At 43.0% G+C, this 16,358-nt stretch overlaps 1 protein-coding gene across 1 annotated transcript in view; it reads left to right on the forward strand.

Annotated features, from left to right (window-relative positions):
- Positions 1 to 16,358, forward strand: part of syne2b (spectrin repeat containing, nuclear envelope 2b) — a 140,300-nt gene that overhangs the window by 30,928 nt on the left and 93,014 nt on the right. Inside the window, exons 19-44 of the mRNA XM_085392061.1 lie at positions 312 to 452; positions 569 to 670; positions 811 to 987; positions 1,081 to 1,243; positions 1,351 to 4,721; positions 4,964 to 5,098; positions 6,948 to 7,135; positions 7,336 to 7,417; positions 7,609 to 7,709; positions 7,825 to 7,945; positions 8,086 to 8,385; positions 8,894 to 9,489; positions 9,638 to 9,793; positions 10,026 to 10,176; positions 10,370 to 10,528; positions 10,926 to 11,093; positions 11,240 to 11,341; positions 11,471 to 11,671; positions 11,771 to 11,978; positions 12,406 to 12,518; positions 12,602 to 12,804; positions 12,928 to 13,035; positions 13,307 to 13,586; positions 13,731 to 14,060; positions 14,189 to 14,518; positions 14,691 to 14,990. Of these exons, the coding sequence (XP_085248187.1) occupies positions 312 to 452; positions 569 to 670; positions 811 to 987; positions 1,081 to 1,243; positions 1,351 to 4,721; positions 4,964 to 5,098; positions 6,948 to 7,135; positions 7,336 to 7,417; positions 7,609 to 7,709; positions 7,825 to 7,945; positions 8,086 to 8,385; positions 8,894 to 9,489; positions 9,638 to 9,793; positions 10,026 to 10,176; positions 10,370 to 10,528; positions 10,926 to 11,093; positions 11,240 to 11,341; positions 11,471 to 11,671; positions 11,771 to 11,978; positions 12,406 to 12,518; positions 12,602 to 12,804; positions 12,928 to 13,035; positions 13,307 to 13,586; positions 13,731 to 14,060; positions 14,189 to 14,518; positions 14,691 to 14,990 (8,286 nt within the window). The remainder of the gene's footprint in view (positions 1 to 311; positions 453 to 568; positions 671 to 810; positions 988 to 1,080; positions 1,244 to 1,350; positions 4,722 to 4,963; positions 5,099 to 6,947; positions 7,136 to 7,335; positions 7,418 to 7,608; positions 7,710 to 7,824; positions 7,946 to 8,085; positions 8,386 to 8,893; positions 9,490 to 9,637; positions 9,794 to 10,025; positions 10,177 to 10,369; positions 10,529 to 10,925; positions 11,094 to 11,239; positions 11,342 to 11,470; positions 11,672 to 11,770; positions 11,979 to 12,405; positions 12,519 to 12,601; positions 12,805 to 12,927; positions 13,036 to 13,306; positions 13,587 to 13,730; positions 14,061 to 14,188; positions 14,519 to 14,690; positions 14,991 to 16,358) is intronic.

Genomic DNA, 16,358 nt, shown 5'->3' on the forward strand with positions numbered 1-16,358 from the left:
TACCTATTGTATGAAAGTAGCTGGAATTATAGTCTTTGAGTACAGTGCAATGTCATTCTTATATCTGGAGTTGCACGTTGAACAAGTGTTGTCAATTTCATAAAGTTCTTGTTTACTGTATGTTAATCTACTGTGGACACAACACAGTTTGAAGTTTCCATCTCTTTTCACTTATGTTAATTTCATAATTACACAGTAGATTAACATACAGTAAACAAGAATTTTATGAAATTCTGCTGCTAATGTTTACATCATTGAATTATTAATAAATTATCTTTGTTATTTAACATGTTTATTTGTGTTTTTTCCAGGAAAACATTGGTGAGCCAATTGAAGTTACCCATGTAAACCCAGAGGAAATCAGAGCTTTGATCAGAGAGGGCACACTGATTCTCAAAGAGCCTCTGGACGTTATGGCGGGTCCTTTACGCACCTACAGGAAAAGATTACAGGTAGGACCAACGGCATCACTAGCAAGTCATTGCACTTTTTCAGCTCTAATGATTATTTTTGATTTAAATGACCAAATTAAATCTTTCTAAATTATTGCTCAATTTCTGCTCTTCAGTTTATAATGAGGAAGATTAAAGACATGGATCTGGATGCTTTGGCTTCTGCCCCAGAATGCCCAGCAGATCAGTTACAGAAACTGAAGCTTGCAGTACCAGAAGTATGAACGATTTCTCTTCTTTTAAAAGAACTATTATGATTGTGGTCATGAAGATTAAAATGATTATATCTGTTCTTTTTAAAAAAAAAATCAAAGTAAGTCTATCTGTCCTTTGCTATCTTTTCTTTAATTGTCACCAGGTTATGCAGACATTATCTGAGGCAGAAAAGGTTTGTGTAGAGCTGCAACACAGTGTGTCTGGGCTGGACAGTCGATTGGCTGAACTTCTACATTGGGAGACTGAAGCCAGGGAGCTCTACCACCTGCTAAGGGCCACCGATCGGCAACAAAAACAGGTCCAGACCTCACAAGCCAGGGTGAGATGAATCACTGCATAGCAGTGTTGGCTTTTAAATCCTTTCATAAAGAAACATTTATGATTATTTAAAACTAACATTTTTATTTTCCAGGTCACTATTTCCCGTGGTCTACAGCTCGAAGGTCAGGTAGTCACAGAGGAGCAAGACCTGCAGGTGATCGTATCAACAAATCAGAAGAGCTCTCCCATCCACTACCTCCATGCCTCTGCTATGCAGGATCGAGTGCGAGCTGCTGTTGCTCAGTCACAGGCCAGTTGGGGTTTTTTTGTGAAGTAACCTTGTTAGACATGTTCTGACCAGACAAAACAGTATAATTGAAAGTACTTTATTTCTAAGATGCATGATGTCACTTTTAGGAAGCAGTTGGTATGCTAAGCAGCCTGGGTGCCAGACGAGACAGAAGCAGAAGTCCTCCAGCAGGACCTCCTTCAAAAGTCTTTATTCAAGATAAAGCAGTGCTTCAACATTTGAAACAGTTAGACACCAAGCATACAAAAACCTTTGTGCCAAAGATAGTGGTACAAGATTACAAAGAAGAAAAGATGACTTCTCCTCCAATGCCATACACCTACGCAGAAGCTGTGAAGCAGACCAGAAGAAAGTCGCCACCAGAAAGTCAGTTTCAAGGCTGGCCAATGGCCACTGCACAAAAGACAACAGAGACTCCAGATCAAGGGCCACAGCAAGACCTACTCCAAGAGGGACTTAGAAGACAGGTGGAAATTAAACTGGGACAGAAAGAACAGGAAGAAATAAAGGAGGAGTATCTTCTACAAGAAGTTCAGCAGCAGGAGTTGTTCCCAGTGCAACCACAACCAAGTCAGCCCAAGCAGGAGCAACAACAGGTACAACAGCAACAAGTTCAACAGCATGTGGTAATTAATATACAAGCTGAACAACAAGTTAAACAAAGACCAGAATCCAAAGACCAGACTCCACTTCAGGAACCAGCTGTAAAGAAAAAGGTTCTAAGTTCCCAAGAGCTCCAAAGCAGAAAAGCTCAAGGCATGAAGAACCGGCCATGGCTTCAGAAACCAGCTTTTCCAGAGCAGAAAACTCCAAGTCAAGAGCAGGATTTGACTCAAGATCTAGTTCAAACTAGACAGACACAAGCAGTCGGATCAGTTCAGGTAATTTCCCAAAATGTAGCAACCACCAGGCTACAGTATGAGGCCCATGCAAAACTGACTAAGCAGCCACAACAACAACAAAAAGTGGAACAGAAGCAAACACAGCAAACTGAAAATCTAGAGCATCAGCAACAAGACAAACTGCTACATCAACAACAGCAAAAAGAGCAGCATCAGCAAAAACAACAGCAAAAACAACAACCACAAGAAACTGTAAAACAAGCACAACAAGAATCAAATACCAAAAATAAATCACATGCTGTAACTTTGAGTCAACCTCAACCACAAAGAAAGGCCCCAAATCAATCACAAACCAATACTATGGTTCAGTCCCACATTACTACAGATACACAGCAACCATGTGTTCCTCAGTCCCATGACTCTGTGAAGAAACAGTCATCAACCAAGCCACAGACCCAACAACAGCTCCAGCTACAGGATCAGGCTCTGGTTCAACCAGCTGGTCCTCAGCCATCTAAGCAGCCACAGGTACTACCCCATGACGAATCTGTAGCTCAAGTCCCAATATGGGCTCAGATCAGACAGCCTTCCAGTGTTCAGGCTCCACTGCAAGGCCCAATTCAGCTTCCTGTACCATCTCACATTCAGCTTCGTAGTCATCCACAATCATGGGCCCCTGTCCGGCCCCCTTCCCCCAAGCCACCAACCCAGGCTCAGCCTCCAATGCATACTCAGTCAACAAACATGGACCAAACCCATGCAAAATCAATGAATGATCATGAAATTCACCCTCAGCCCAAGGTCCAACCTCAAACACACCCTCAGCCTAAGACCCAAGTTCAAATCTATGCTGATCAGTCTGAGACCCATCCCAAGTCAATGCCCTACCCACATGCCCATGCTCATGCCCATGTTCCAACTAATGTTCAGCCAATGGCCAGGCTAAGTCAGGCCCAACCATTGACTCAACATCCAACCCAAGCCCAACCTATACTCCACCTTCAGAGTCATTCTTTGACTGATCCTATGACTCAGTATCCAACACATGCACAGGCACTGGTCCAGCAACAAGGCCATATTTCACAGGGGCACTTTCAAGCTTATACTCAAGTCATATCCTCAGTCACCCAGTCTATCCAGCATCCACAGGCTACAGTGCAACCTCAGTTATACTCCCAGGGTTATGCCCAAGCTCAGTCCACATCTCAGCAGTGGACAGATAAACAAGAAACACAAAATCAAGCATTTCCCCAGCAGAGTCACCCTATCCCGCAACCATATCCTCAGCAAATGGGCCAAGCAACACATTCTCAGGCTTATCCTACAGTTCAGACTCTATCACAGTGGGCCCAGCAAACGCCTCAGATTGCCCACCATAGGGTTTCTCATATGGGGCCATCATATACTCAACCGCAAATGCATCCTCAAGCTCAACCCCAACCCTGGACTCAAACACAGCAGCAAATTGGGCCCCATAGTTCCATGCATCAACACACCCAGATGAGAGCTTCTAACTTAGTTCAGCCACAACAAGGCCAAGTTCAGCAACAGACTTGGGTTCAAGCACCACTGCAAGTGCCATCTCAGTCTTATCAGCAGCCTCAGTCTCAGCAGTATGTACAGGTCCAGCATCAACCCCAAGCTCAACATCACTCTCCATCTCAGATTCAAACACAGATATCTCTCCAGTCACAACCATCACATCCAGCCTATCCTCAGCTTCCTTCACAGCCCCAGCAACAAACTTTGCAGGCCCAGTCCCAAACACACGTCCAGGCACAGCCATTAGTTCAAGAAAAGCCCTTTGCCAGGACTCAGGGGACTCAATCTAATATTCAATCCCAGCAATCAACTTCTCAGCCCAAGCATCAGCCCCAACTTCAGCTACAACCAACGATTCAGTCACAAACTCAATTAAAAGGTAACTCACCTCTACAGCCCAGACCTCTACAGCCAAAACAGGATGTTGAAATGACACCTCAACTAATAGTTCAGTCACCAATTAAACACATACCTGGATCACTGCCACAGCCCAAACCCGAATCTCAATTGCCACCACAGGCTCAGTCACTAACTAAAGTTAATGTTGAATCACCCCCTCAACCCAAGATGCAAGCCCAACCTCAATTACAACCTACAGTTCAATCACCAACTCAGCCCAAAGTTCAGTCACCAGTCCAACCCAAAGTCCAACCAGTGTTCCAACCCAAATCTCAGGCACAGTTATCCCCACAGCACCATCCTCAGTTTCCGGTGTCATTGCCTCCCACGGCCCAAACAGTGCCACAGTCCAAGACTCAATCTCCCACACAGGCAAGACCTCAGACTCAACCACTTGACCCACCAAAGACTGAAACCCAGTCTCCTTTGAAACAGAAAATTCAACACTCCCAGACTATTCTCGTCTCTGAGATCGATGTGTTGCTTCAAACCCAGGCTGAGTCACCAGATCTTAATATCAAACCTCCTGCTCTGGCTCAAGCACCTCCCCAGGCCTACACAGAGGCCTACACTAAGGCACAGGCTTTAGCTAGAAATGGCTTTGAGGAGGCCAAACACTGCCTGCAGGCGCACATCCTGGAAGCTATCAACATCTTCAAAGACAGGCGTGTATCAGCTGAGCAAGCTTCAGTAAAGGAGGTAAGTTTAACCATTGGCAATGACTTCTGCACATTTCATATTTAGTGAATATTCATGATTGATAAGTTTTATTTGACAATTTTTGCGAATTTACAAGTCTGTTTACCTACCCTACATTTATAGCCACATTGTTTGATGTCTTAAATAGAAAGTAGTTACTTTGCCTTAAAAAAACATCCAACAACATGAAATACAGTTTCTGTAGAGGAATCATAATGTAACTATTTTGTGTTTAAACACAGAAAACTCTGAGGACACTTGATCCAGAGTTGCTGGAGGAGTTCTTGCGAGCAGCTAATGGCATGGAGGCCTTTTGTACCCCCTCACAGCTCAGAGATATGGAGTTCTTCACCCAATCTGTCAGGACACAGTGGGAGGTGGGGATTTTGATTTTTATGAATAGTCAAATGTTCACTAGTTTTTTTAAAGACATCTCTCAGTTAATTGCATATGCATATTTAAACCACAAACTAAAACTGGCAATTAAATCAAATCAAATCAAATCACTTTTTATTGTCACATCACATGTGCAGGCACACTGGCACAGCACATGCGAGTGAAATTCTTGTGTGCGAGCCCCACAAGCAACAGAGATGTGCAAACACAACAACACAAACGAGCAAAATACAAGAATGGCCAACCTGAAACTAATAAATATATGTACAATATATAATAGTGTATGCATTTCTGGATGTGTATACTAAATATTTTCCTACGTGTGTGTGTGTGTGTGTGTGTGTGTGTGTGTGTGTGTGTGTGTGTGTGTGTGTGTGTGTGTGTGTGTGTGTATACACATTTTTACAAATTAAATAGTAAAAAAATAAAATAAAATAATAATAATAATAATAATAATAAAATATATAAAATATACAGAGTTGAATATGTGCAAAACAAGTGGCATTTATATACAGTGTGGAGTGCATAATGTTGAAGTTCCAGTAGTGAAGCTGAGGTGTCTATGACGTGTTCAGCAGTCTGATGGCCTGATGGAAAAAGCTGTCTCTCAGTCTGCTGGTACGGGACCGGATGCTGCAGAACCTCCTTCCTGATGGAAGTAGTCTGAACAGTTTATGGCTGGGGTGACTGGAGTCCTTGATGATCCTCCCCGCTTTCCTCAGGCACCGCTTCCTGTAGATGTCTTGGAGGGAGGGAAGCTCACCTCCAATTATCCGTTCAGAGCACCGCACTACTCGCTGGAGAGCTTTGCAGTTGTAGGCGGTGCTGTTGCCATACCAGGTGGTGATGCATCCAGTGAGGATGCTCTCAATGGCACAGTGATAGAAGGTCCTGAGGATGCGGGGGCTTATTATTTTATGCCTTTGAAGCCTGTTTTTAAAGGAATGTTAGCAAACTGACACAGATGTAAACAATTCAACATTATTAACCTTTTAGTCAATACTATATTCTATCATGTTTCCTTTTTCATATATATATATATATATATTCATTGTATATATTATCTCCCAGGCCCTCAGAGCTGAGATCTCAGGCTTTTTGGAACAATTACAGTTTGAAGTAACAAGGAAAGACTTTAATGCAGCAGTCCTTCGGTGTGAGATGCACTTAAGCACCAGCTTAGAAAACCAAGCTCAGGTAGCTAAATGACCAAAGCTGAACTCTTGGCAGGGGTGCTTCAAAGGATGGGTATTCAGCCAGTTTTCTCTGCTCTGCTTGTCTAACTTTGTCTTTTCCATCTTCTTTGTATGCCTTCAAGGAAGCTTTCAGTGGGAAGGGTAATAGCAATACTTTGTTCCAGCTGGTTTCTAAGAGAGTGCTGTTTTAGCTAGTTTTGTTTGGGTATGTTTACAGTTTCAGACACTTTTTATTATCTTAAGCTGAAAACGACAAACAACACCATCATTATCAGGACCTTAAAACAATGAATTAAATGAAAATATGTGCTAATGAAGATGAAATCACATCTTCTCTGTAAGCTTAAAACAGCATTCTTTTATGAATTTGTGCAGCCCATCTGTTGCCGGCTGCCATCTGGGGTCTTGCTCAAGTGGTGCAATGTATCTGCCAAACCTTCTTTTATGATATAGGATGCTAATAAGCAGGTCACACATATAACTAATTTATAGTTGTATAAATATAATAAAAACACAAGAAAATAAATAAAAAGCTTAACAAAAAAAGAAGATTTGGCTCAATGGATCGCCTGAAGTCAAAGCAGCTCTGCAATGCCTTTGTGCTTACTGTTTTCACATTAAAATCATTCAACAGGCTTGCTTCTCAGCAGACTTTGCTGAAGCAGAACAGCACCTGCAGGCACTGAAAGAGTTGTGTGACACCCTAAGCCCGGAGGATGCTCACCGCTTGGCTCAGACGCAGCTGAGGGAGTGTGAAAAGAGGCTGGCTGCCATTCAGCATCAGTTCAGTGGAGATCAAGACACACCACTCCCTGAATCTAGGTGAGGCTTTCCATAGAGGTTTCAAAACAGCAAGGACTTGGCATGCAATCTTCAAAACAACCGTTTTTATTCCTTATTTAATTCTTAATACTGAGTAAAACGTTTGGTTGTGCATGATTTATGTTGCAGATATTGTATTAAGTTACATTTACATTTATTCAAAATATAGTATGAAGTTTAAATCAATTTCAATTCTGTAGGATTCCTGTTGCCTTCACTGAGGATTCCAACACACAGAAGGAGCCTACCAAACCAAGTGACAAACCTCAGGCCTTAGCTGAGGTATGATTCACTATTATTAAAAATTCTTATTAAAAAGATTCTCTCTATAGATTTAAACAGTCACAGCTCCTTTAACACATTTTAAGCAAGAAGAAATACAGACCAGTCTTTGAATTTAAATCCTGAAGCCGATACTGGGCGTGTGCAGATGTGTCTGAAATAATCGTTAACATCCTGTTGCTTTTTTCCAGGTGACCCAGGTGACAGTGAAGACAGTTGCTGTGGAGAGAAGGGAGACTGAAAAGCAGATGTCTTTGGAGGAGGAAGTAACCAAAAAGGAAGCTTTAGAAAGGTGAAATTTAGCTGTCTTGTGTTTTATAATCAAAGGCAACGTACAAATCAAAAAACAGGTTGGATGGTTTTATATTTAATCCTTAAATTTAGTTATTTTTGGTTTAACTCTCCAGATATGAGAATGCTAAGAGGGCTCTGCAAGCCCAACTAGCTAAAAATGAACAGAGCATCAAGGACGTCCCCTCTGACTCAGTCTCTCTGAAAGGCCTGCATACACGGCTCCAGGAAATACAGGTACAATGATGTTATAAATACCACTCTATCAGAAACAAACTGGACTGAAATATAAATGACATGCTATAAGAACCTTTGAGCAAAATGACTCAATCCCCACAACCGGCCAGTAAACTTGAGTTAAATTCCTTTCTTCCTAGTTCTTGAGACAAGAGACTGAGTGTCTTTGGTCTGAGTATGCAAACCAGTGCTCTCAGTGTTCCCAGCTGAGTGGAAACACTTCTCTGGAGCAGGAGAAAGCAGAGCTGCAGGAGCAGTGGCGCACTCAGCAGTCCAACCTTCAGAGGAGAGGCAGCTCGCTGGGCTCTGCACTCAGGCAGATTGACTCCACTGAGAATCACATGGTGGACTTCACCGACCGCCTGGACCGTTATCTGAGACAGCCCAAAGACATCACTGGCTTCACACTGGCCAACACTAACATTCTGAAAGATATAAAGGTCTGCTGTTAGCCATACACAATTTTGTTTTGTTTAATTTTGTCAGTCTGACACACAAATATTGTCTAAGCACATGTGTTAACACCTATATGAAGCCTGGATTCATATAGTCAAAGAAATCTTTGCAGAGGTCAGCACATTTTAAAATTTCACATGGCTGGAAAAAACATACTGGTCAATAACTGGATCATTGAAAACAAGCTGAATGCATCTTGTACACATAAACAAGCTACTGATTTAGCATAAATCGTACAATTTGGTGTTTAATATTTATTATGTGTTGGATTTCCTAGTCCCCTGTATCATCAACTCCTAAACACCACAGTACAGATAGATATTAGACATCAGTGATGCTGGCCTTTATAAGATAAATCCAATAAATGCAAATTCTTAGAGATATAAGAATTTTTTTTTTTTTAAAAAGAAAAAGAAAAAAAAGATGTAATGTAAGATCTCACTTCTATAGGCATCTCACCTCACACTACACCTTGTGTGTTTTTTGCTAAAGGAACTGGATGACAACATACAGAGTGAACTGGACCAGTTGTCCCGTCTGGACCCTGAATCCAGCGACTTGGATCCCAGAGAACGCTTCCCTCTGTCCCGTGAGTTTGAGGCTCACAAAACCAGCTTGGATCAACTCCGGCAGCAAGTCCGGAAGAGCGAAGCAGCTGCCCGTGCCCTCGACCGATTTCTTATGTCGCTGCGCACTGTGGATGAGGATATCTCAAGTATCCCAGGTCCACCCTGTAGTGACGCTGTGGTGCTGCAGGAATGCCGCTCCAAGTTGACTCTGATAAGGCAGAGCATAGACAGTTTGAAAGAGAAGGCACCTCAGCTGGATCTACTCTTGCAGGGAGCTCGGCTCACAGTCACAAGGGATGGTATCCCAGCCTCCTGCCTCGATATGGTGAATGTCCTGGTGAGAAGGCTGGACGAGAGTGACAGTGGGCTGGTCAGCCAGCAGAAGGTCCTTCAGAAGGAGACCCAAAGCAAAACCCTGGGCCTGAGGAAGAGGACGATGCTGGGGGAGATGAAGAAGCTGCAGGATACGATTGAAGCGCAAGGCCTCAAAGAGCCCACCATGCCTGCGTTGCAGCACAGGTTTGTCCCTTTAGTGCGATAGTGCTTCTGCTATCCTGAAGCAGTTTTGATATGTGAAAATGGGAAACTACATGTAGTCCCAGAATGTACCGTTTAGATTTTGCAATATATTTGCAGAATTAAAATCTGAATTTGTTGCACTTTCCAGGCTTCGTGCCCTCTTGGACTTAGAAGGCCAGCTGCAGGCTCAGAACTGTGAGCTTCAGAGCCTCCGTGAAGTCCAAGAGAAGCAGGGAGGAGGAGAAAATCTCCTTCAGGAGCTGGAAGCTCAGTGGAAGGAGACTCAGCAGGCTTTTTCTGACAGGTAACGTCGGCACAAGAACCTTAAATTAAGACTCTGTCTAGAAAGGTGCTATATAAATAAAATTTTATTTATTTATTTATTCTTTAAGCCATTAATGAGCAACACTGACTTATATGCTGTCCTCAACTGCTAGAAATGAATGCATTTAAGTTCAAGTAAACTTTTATTATGTTTCTCTATACACTGCAATCCGAATGCTCAAATCTTCCTTGGTATTTTCTCACTCTTGCAGAAGGAAGCAGTACAGCACACTGCTGGAGCTTCTGAAGAAGTTCCAGACCTGCCGGAGTCTCCTGAGCAGCACCATCCAGAAAGCAGAGCAGGCAATCAGCGATAAGGCATCCTACATGGGGAAAGACAACCTACAGAGGAGTATGGCAAAGGTAGGTGTATTTGCATTGTCTTTCAATATATTCTGACTCTTGTATTGGTTTCCTAAAACAGCTTAAGGGCATTTGTTACTGTATGCACTAAAAGGAATGAACCAGCAGATGGCAGACACTTTCTAAATATCAGATTGGTGTGCTCGGTGCGCACTTACAAGTGCTGTATGTTAACACGTGTACATTTGTTCAGGTCTGTGATATTAAGGAGGAGCTGGCTGGTCTTGCGGGGCCGATGGAAGAGATGAGAAGTGTTTGCAAACAGCTGCAGACTGAACTGAAGAAGTTTCCAGACTGCAGTGAATCTCCATTTGAAGCAGAGGCTGACACGCTGATGGACAGCTGGCTGGACGTATGCATCTATGCACTGACACTTACAGATGTTGTTCTTGTAAACAAACAGAGGAGTTCTACTAAAACTGTACATTAAGCGTGCTGGGAAGGAGACTGATCAGACTCACTGACACTGACATCTTAGTATCTGAGTTAAAAATTATACCTTCACAAGCTTGTTGGATTTTTTAACATCCTCAGTAAATGGCAGCATTTTCACTGGGTGTCAGTCTGACATTGATCCAGTGTTTCGTGTCTCCAGAACAGCTCTGTCTGTGACAAATATTAGAAGTACAACTCAAAGTTGAACAGAGAAACTAAAGTCGTAGTTGGATCGTGGTTGGAATATTTCTATTTATATATTTCTATATTTCTCGCCTTAACTAAATTTTAGTGATCTTTTGGTGCCCCTGCAGGTGACAGAGAAGACAGATGCCTACATGGATAACCTACGAGTGGGCCTGGAGCTGTGGGAGAAGCAGCTGATGCTGGGAGGAGAGGTGGACAGCTGGGCCGGGGCCAAACTCGCCCTGTTTGCAGAGAGCCATGCTTTCTACAATGAGCAACAAGTACTCACCATGAAGGTACTGAAGTAAAACCTGATATTTTTAACTGTTCTTCAATCATTTTTCTAATCGATTTTAAGTATCTGTTAATTTGAAATAATTCCAGTTTCACTTTTTGTGATTTTTTTTTTTGTCTGTACATTTGTGTATTCTGTTGTGTTCAGGATGAAATCCAGGCCAATGAGGAGAACATCACTCATTTTCACAAGAAGTCTATTGAGATCCAGGAGATGCTGCAAAGTCAGGAAGCTCCACTGGAGCTACAGGTGAGATGAAACAGAGACTTTTACAACACCATTTCATTTTATGTAGTTATTCACGCGTAAACTTTTTTAAAGAATTATTATTTCCCCTGTACCGTGCTTCTCTTCTCATCATTCCTCTGTTCCGTGTAGGTAATGGAAACCCAGCTGAGAAAGAGACTGGAGCAGGTGAAGGAACTGTTTACCGACTGCACAGATGTCTTTGAGGAGCTAATCGCTGTGAAGAAGCATCTAGCCGAGAAGGTAGAGGATTGTCAGACAGCGGTAGAGAACATCCAGAGTCGTATCAATGAGACTAATGCTTCAGGTCCAAATGTGGAAGCCCAGATACAGGTATGCAGCTGTTGACAGAGATGGACAGCATGGTGCTCCTATACTAGTGAGTTCTCCTGAATGATCACCACTTATAATGTTTTGTGTCTCACGCTGCAGGATCTGTGCAACGACCTGGAGTCTCAGGAAGAGCAGGCTGAGGCCGTGTTGAAGGAGGTGGGATTGGTTTCCAGTGTGGCCAGCCCTCAGGTGCTTGAGGCACTCTCTGTTGACTGCAGCAGGCTAACAGAGGCAATCTCGCGCACCAAAGACATGATCCAGCTGAAGAGAGAGGAGAGGGACAAAGGCCTGCTCAAGGTTATCGGAGGTTAGTATTGAAAATGTGCTTTTAATCAGTTGCTTATCAGAGGTCTGGCAAAAAGCATTGAATTAGGAAATACAGAGAGAAGACAAGCATCAATCACATATAGGCACAACATAAGTACAACAAATGAAAATGAAACGTGCTTTTAAAAATGGTTCAAAAATTAAAGCAGATTAAATAAAAGACTTTTGGCTATTAAGGAAAGATTAACAGGATAACAGGCCTGATACTGTCAGCGTAACTTTTTCTGGCAACCACTGGACACTAACATCACTCAGACCGGGATCTCCACGTGTCTGATCAACAAGCAGGATATTGTCTTTGTTTCTCTTTATATTTGACTCAGATATTAGAAGGCAGGGACATGTTTTGGTCTCAGTATTCCTTAATTCAATTGTGTGTATGAGTAATTAAAAAAAAATGTTCCCAGATGAGAAGCAGTCATTCGAAGAATGGTTCCAGGACTTGCAGCTAGCCGTCAATGAGTGCTTCGAGAACCCTGAGAGTAGAACAGATGTGGAGACGTTTTTGCAAAGACTGGCTGTAAGTTGATGGATAATTTTAAAGTTAGATAGATGCTATAGATGCTTATATGACAGATGGATGTTCATGTTTTCTTTCATCAGAGTTTCTTAAAGTCCAAGGATGCAGAGAGACGTCTTGACCAGCTGAAAGATCAGCTGGAGAGAGGCAGGGAGCAGGTTCCACCTCAGCAGCTCTCTGAGTTTACTGGGTGGATGCAGGAGCAGCAAGAGGAAGTGGTTACGTTCAGAACCCACTGCCAAAACCGGCAGAAACAAATGGAGTCACTGCTCAGCGACTTGGACAGGTCATTCCTGCTTCTGCTAATATAATAGCTATACTGTTAAACAACACATAAAACATTTTTTTGAGCATTTCCACAAACAGAATGTGTTTGTTTTAAGTTTTTTTTTTCTTTTTTAAAATATAGTCTGCAGAAGCAGCATGACAGCCTTCGTCAGTGGCTTCAGAACAAAGAAAAACAGTCTGTGGTGTCTGAGAAAGTCAAACAACTTCTGAAAGACCTTCAGGATGAGAGGTGATCCTCAACATTCATAAAACCAGAACCAGAAATATTCCATCGCACGAGCAGTAAAGTTTGCTGACTTCCAAGATATGCACATCTCTCTAATTTTTATAGTTGTTTCATGTTAACGGAAAGAGTCAGAATAGAATAGAATTAAGCACAACATAGACCTAAACCTGTCTATTACAGAAAAATTTGGATGCATAATATGCTGCGTGAGGATGTTATCCCTTCTATTTCTTTTGTATGCCGTCTTACTTGTCTTTGTCTGTCCATGCAACAGTGGAAGAGCCGAGACCCTCAGTGAGCTGCTGGCATCAATACGCAGACAAGGTGTCAGATCTGAGAGCCTCCTGAAGGACGCTGATAACTTGATACAGCGCTACAGAAACCTGGAGGGCAGGATGCTGAATCAGGCTGAGGCCCAGAGTGTGTTGGATGGAGAATACAATGTGTTTAATACTCAGGCAGAGAGCACCAGGACTTGGATCAGTGAACTATCACAGCCTCTCACCACTCCAGACAGAGACACCAACATGGAGGAGATGAAGTCCAAAGCACAAGTTAGTGAAAGTGGTGTCTAATCTAATAAAGCTTTCTTCTGGGAATATTTTGGTGTATTGTTAGCTCATCTCTTAAAGTATTAAAATAATGATATTCTGTCTGGAGTTAAAAATGTCGGACACGTTTTATGATTTTGTCACCAGGCCATCCTTAGCTGCAAACCTGAGGGAGACTTTAAAGTGAGCAGCTTGAGACGACAAAGCGGAAGCCTGTGTGAGAAGGAAGGCCTGGACGAGTCCAGGAAACAAAGTGTCCAGCTGCTAGTTAGAGACACAGAGAAACAGTGGACGACAGCCCTGCAGGCTGCTCAGGAGGCTCTCAGAAAGGCAGAGATGCAAGCCATTTTAGAAAAAGACGTTGAAGCTTTCCAAACCCACAATGAAAGTGTCCAGTCCTGGATCAGAGACCAGGACCAGAACCTCAAGTCTATCTGTGGCCATGTGCAAGTTGAAGAAAAGCTTCAGGCAGCACAAGTGAGTGTAAATTGACATGTAGATGAGTTTGGTAAGGGTGGGTTGTAGTTTATAGAATCACTTCTACGGGCTTGTCTTTCAAGGATCAAAACAAAGTGGTTACCTAACAGGGTATCTCTTCTCTTAAGGCTTTTCTGAGCTCCAAGCCTAATGGAGAGTCAAAGCTCCAAGAGCTTAAGCAACTGTGCCAGAGTCTATGTGACAACCAGAGTTTGGATGAGAGCAGGAAACTAAAGCTTCATGATGCAGTCAAACACACAGAACAGGAGTGGAGGAAAGCCTTGCAGGGTGCTGAAGAGGCTCTCAAACAGGCAGAGACTGAAGAGGCCACTAAAAGAGATTTTGATGCTTTCAAAACCCAAAGTGAAACAATCCAATCCTGGATCAAAGAGCAGAAGCAGAAACTGCTGTCCCTCAGTAGTCATATGCACTTTGAAGAAAGGTCCGAGATAGTACAGGTGAGTTTACAAGTTGGGACCTAACTTCAAAATATATTATAGAAACTGATGAAATTTGTAAAATTTATAAAACTGATATATGCTCATACTGTAGATCTCTACTGCAGTTTTTAATTGCAGTTTGTAACAGGAATTCTTACTTTGATTTATTTGATTGTGTCGTTGCCTTCAGGCTGTCATGACTTCCAAACCTGAGGGAGAGTCCCAGTTGCTTGACCTGAAGAGACGGGGTGAGAATCTGAGCAAGCTCTTGGAAGACAGTAGGAAACTAGAGGTTCAGCAGCTAGTAACAGTCACAGAGCAGCAGTGGACAACAGTTCAACAGGCTGCCAATCAAGCAGAAGTCAGGAGTCTTTCTGATGACTTTGACGTCCAGAGTAAAAACACAGAGATGTGGATCAAAGAGAAGCAACAGAAGCTACAGGCTGTGGGCAGTCACACAAGAGCTGAAGAGAGATGCCACACAGCACAGGTTTGTTTCAATATAACTACATAAGTAGGGTACAGAAGTAGCACTGTTTTTCAATTTTTATCAGTGACTTCAACAAGACATCTAGATTGATCATGTCTTGAAATTACAGTGAAAACTAAAGTCACCATTCTGTTCTGAACAATAACAAATGATTCCAACAGGATACATCATAAACGTCAAGTAAGCCAGTTCTGACAATTGTTGTTTTACCGAGTTTCAAAAGAGTGAATCAATCATTGATCAGGCATAGTATTATGATCATTGGTCCCCCTTTTGTTGCCAAGACAGCCCTGACTCATTGAGGCATGGCGTTCAAAAGACTCCTGTAGGTGTGCTGTGGTAAATAATAATGGATTGCATTTATATAGCGCTTTTCGGGGCCCTGGGGGCAGACTGACAGAAGCAAGGCTGCCATATCGTGCCATCGGCCCCTCACCAGTAAGCGGTAGGTGAAGTGTCTTGCCCAAGGACACAACGACCGAGACTGTCCGAGCCGGGGCTCGAACCGGCTCGGACAGTCGGTTCGAGCCCCGACTGAGTCGGTTACAAGACGAACTTCCAATTCTTTGAGCCACGATCGCCCAAGCACCAATATGGCACCAAGATATTAGCAACAGATCCTTCAAGTCCTGTAAGATGTTGTGATCTGGGGAGTTTGGAGGCCAAGTCACCTCCAACATGTTGTGCTCCTCAAACCATTCCTAACCATTTTTGCTTTGTGGCAAGATGCATTATCCTGCTGAAAGAGGCCGCAGCCATCAGGGGATACTGTTTTGATGACAGATTGTAAATGGTCTGCCACAGTATTCAGCTAGGTGGTACATGGTAAAGTAACATCCACATGGATGGCAGAAACCAAGGTTTTCCAGCAGAAGATTTCCCAATCACACTGTTTTGGCAATCTTACCTTATTCCCACAGTGCATCCTGGTTCCCCCAGGTAAGCAATGCACACGCACTTAGACATCCATGTGATGTTATAGAGAATGTGAGTCATCAAGACCAGGACACCTTTTTCCATTGTTCCATGATCCAGTTCACATGCTCACGTGCCTTTTGTTGGTGCTTTGGGCTACGTCCACACTAGCCCGGATAGATTTGAAAACTGCGTTTTCGTCTGAAAACGCTCTGCATCCACAATAGCGTTTTCAGTCGTTTTCACAGAGTTGTGCATCCACATAGAAACGTCCGAAAACGCTTACATTCCAGTACTGCGCATGCGTGAAGCGCAAGAAGATTCGTCCTGCCTCATTTCTGTCTGCCGTTTATTTACTTTCCAGCTCTTTGAAATGTGCGGCAAAATGTCGAGGAAAAGCACCGAGTTTTTTAAATGGACTAACAATGAGGTGGAGTTGTTGGTGCGAGTAAC

Source organism: Rhamphochromis longiceps, linkage group LG19 (assembly GCF_057381845.1).
Source record: "Rhamphochromis longiceps isolate RC_006_pf linkage group LG19, R_longiceps_female_GT1.1, whole genome shotgun sequence".
NCBI classification, from domain to species: Eukaryota; Metazoa; Chordata; class Actinopteri; order Cichliformes; family Cichlidae; genus Rhamphochromis; species Rhamphochromis longiceps.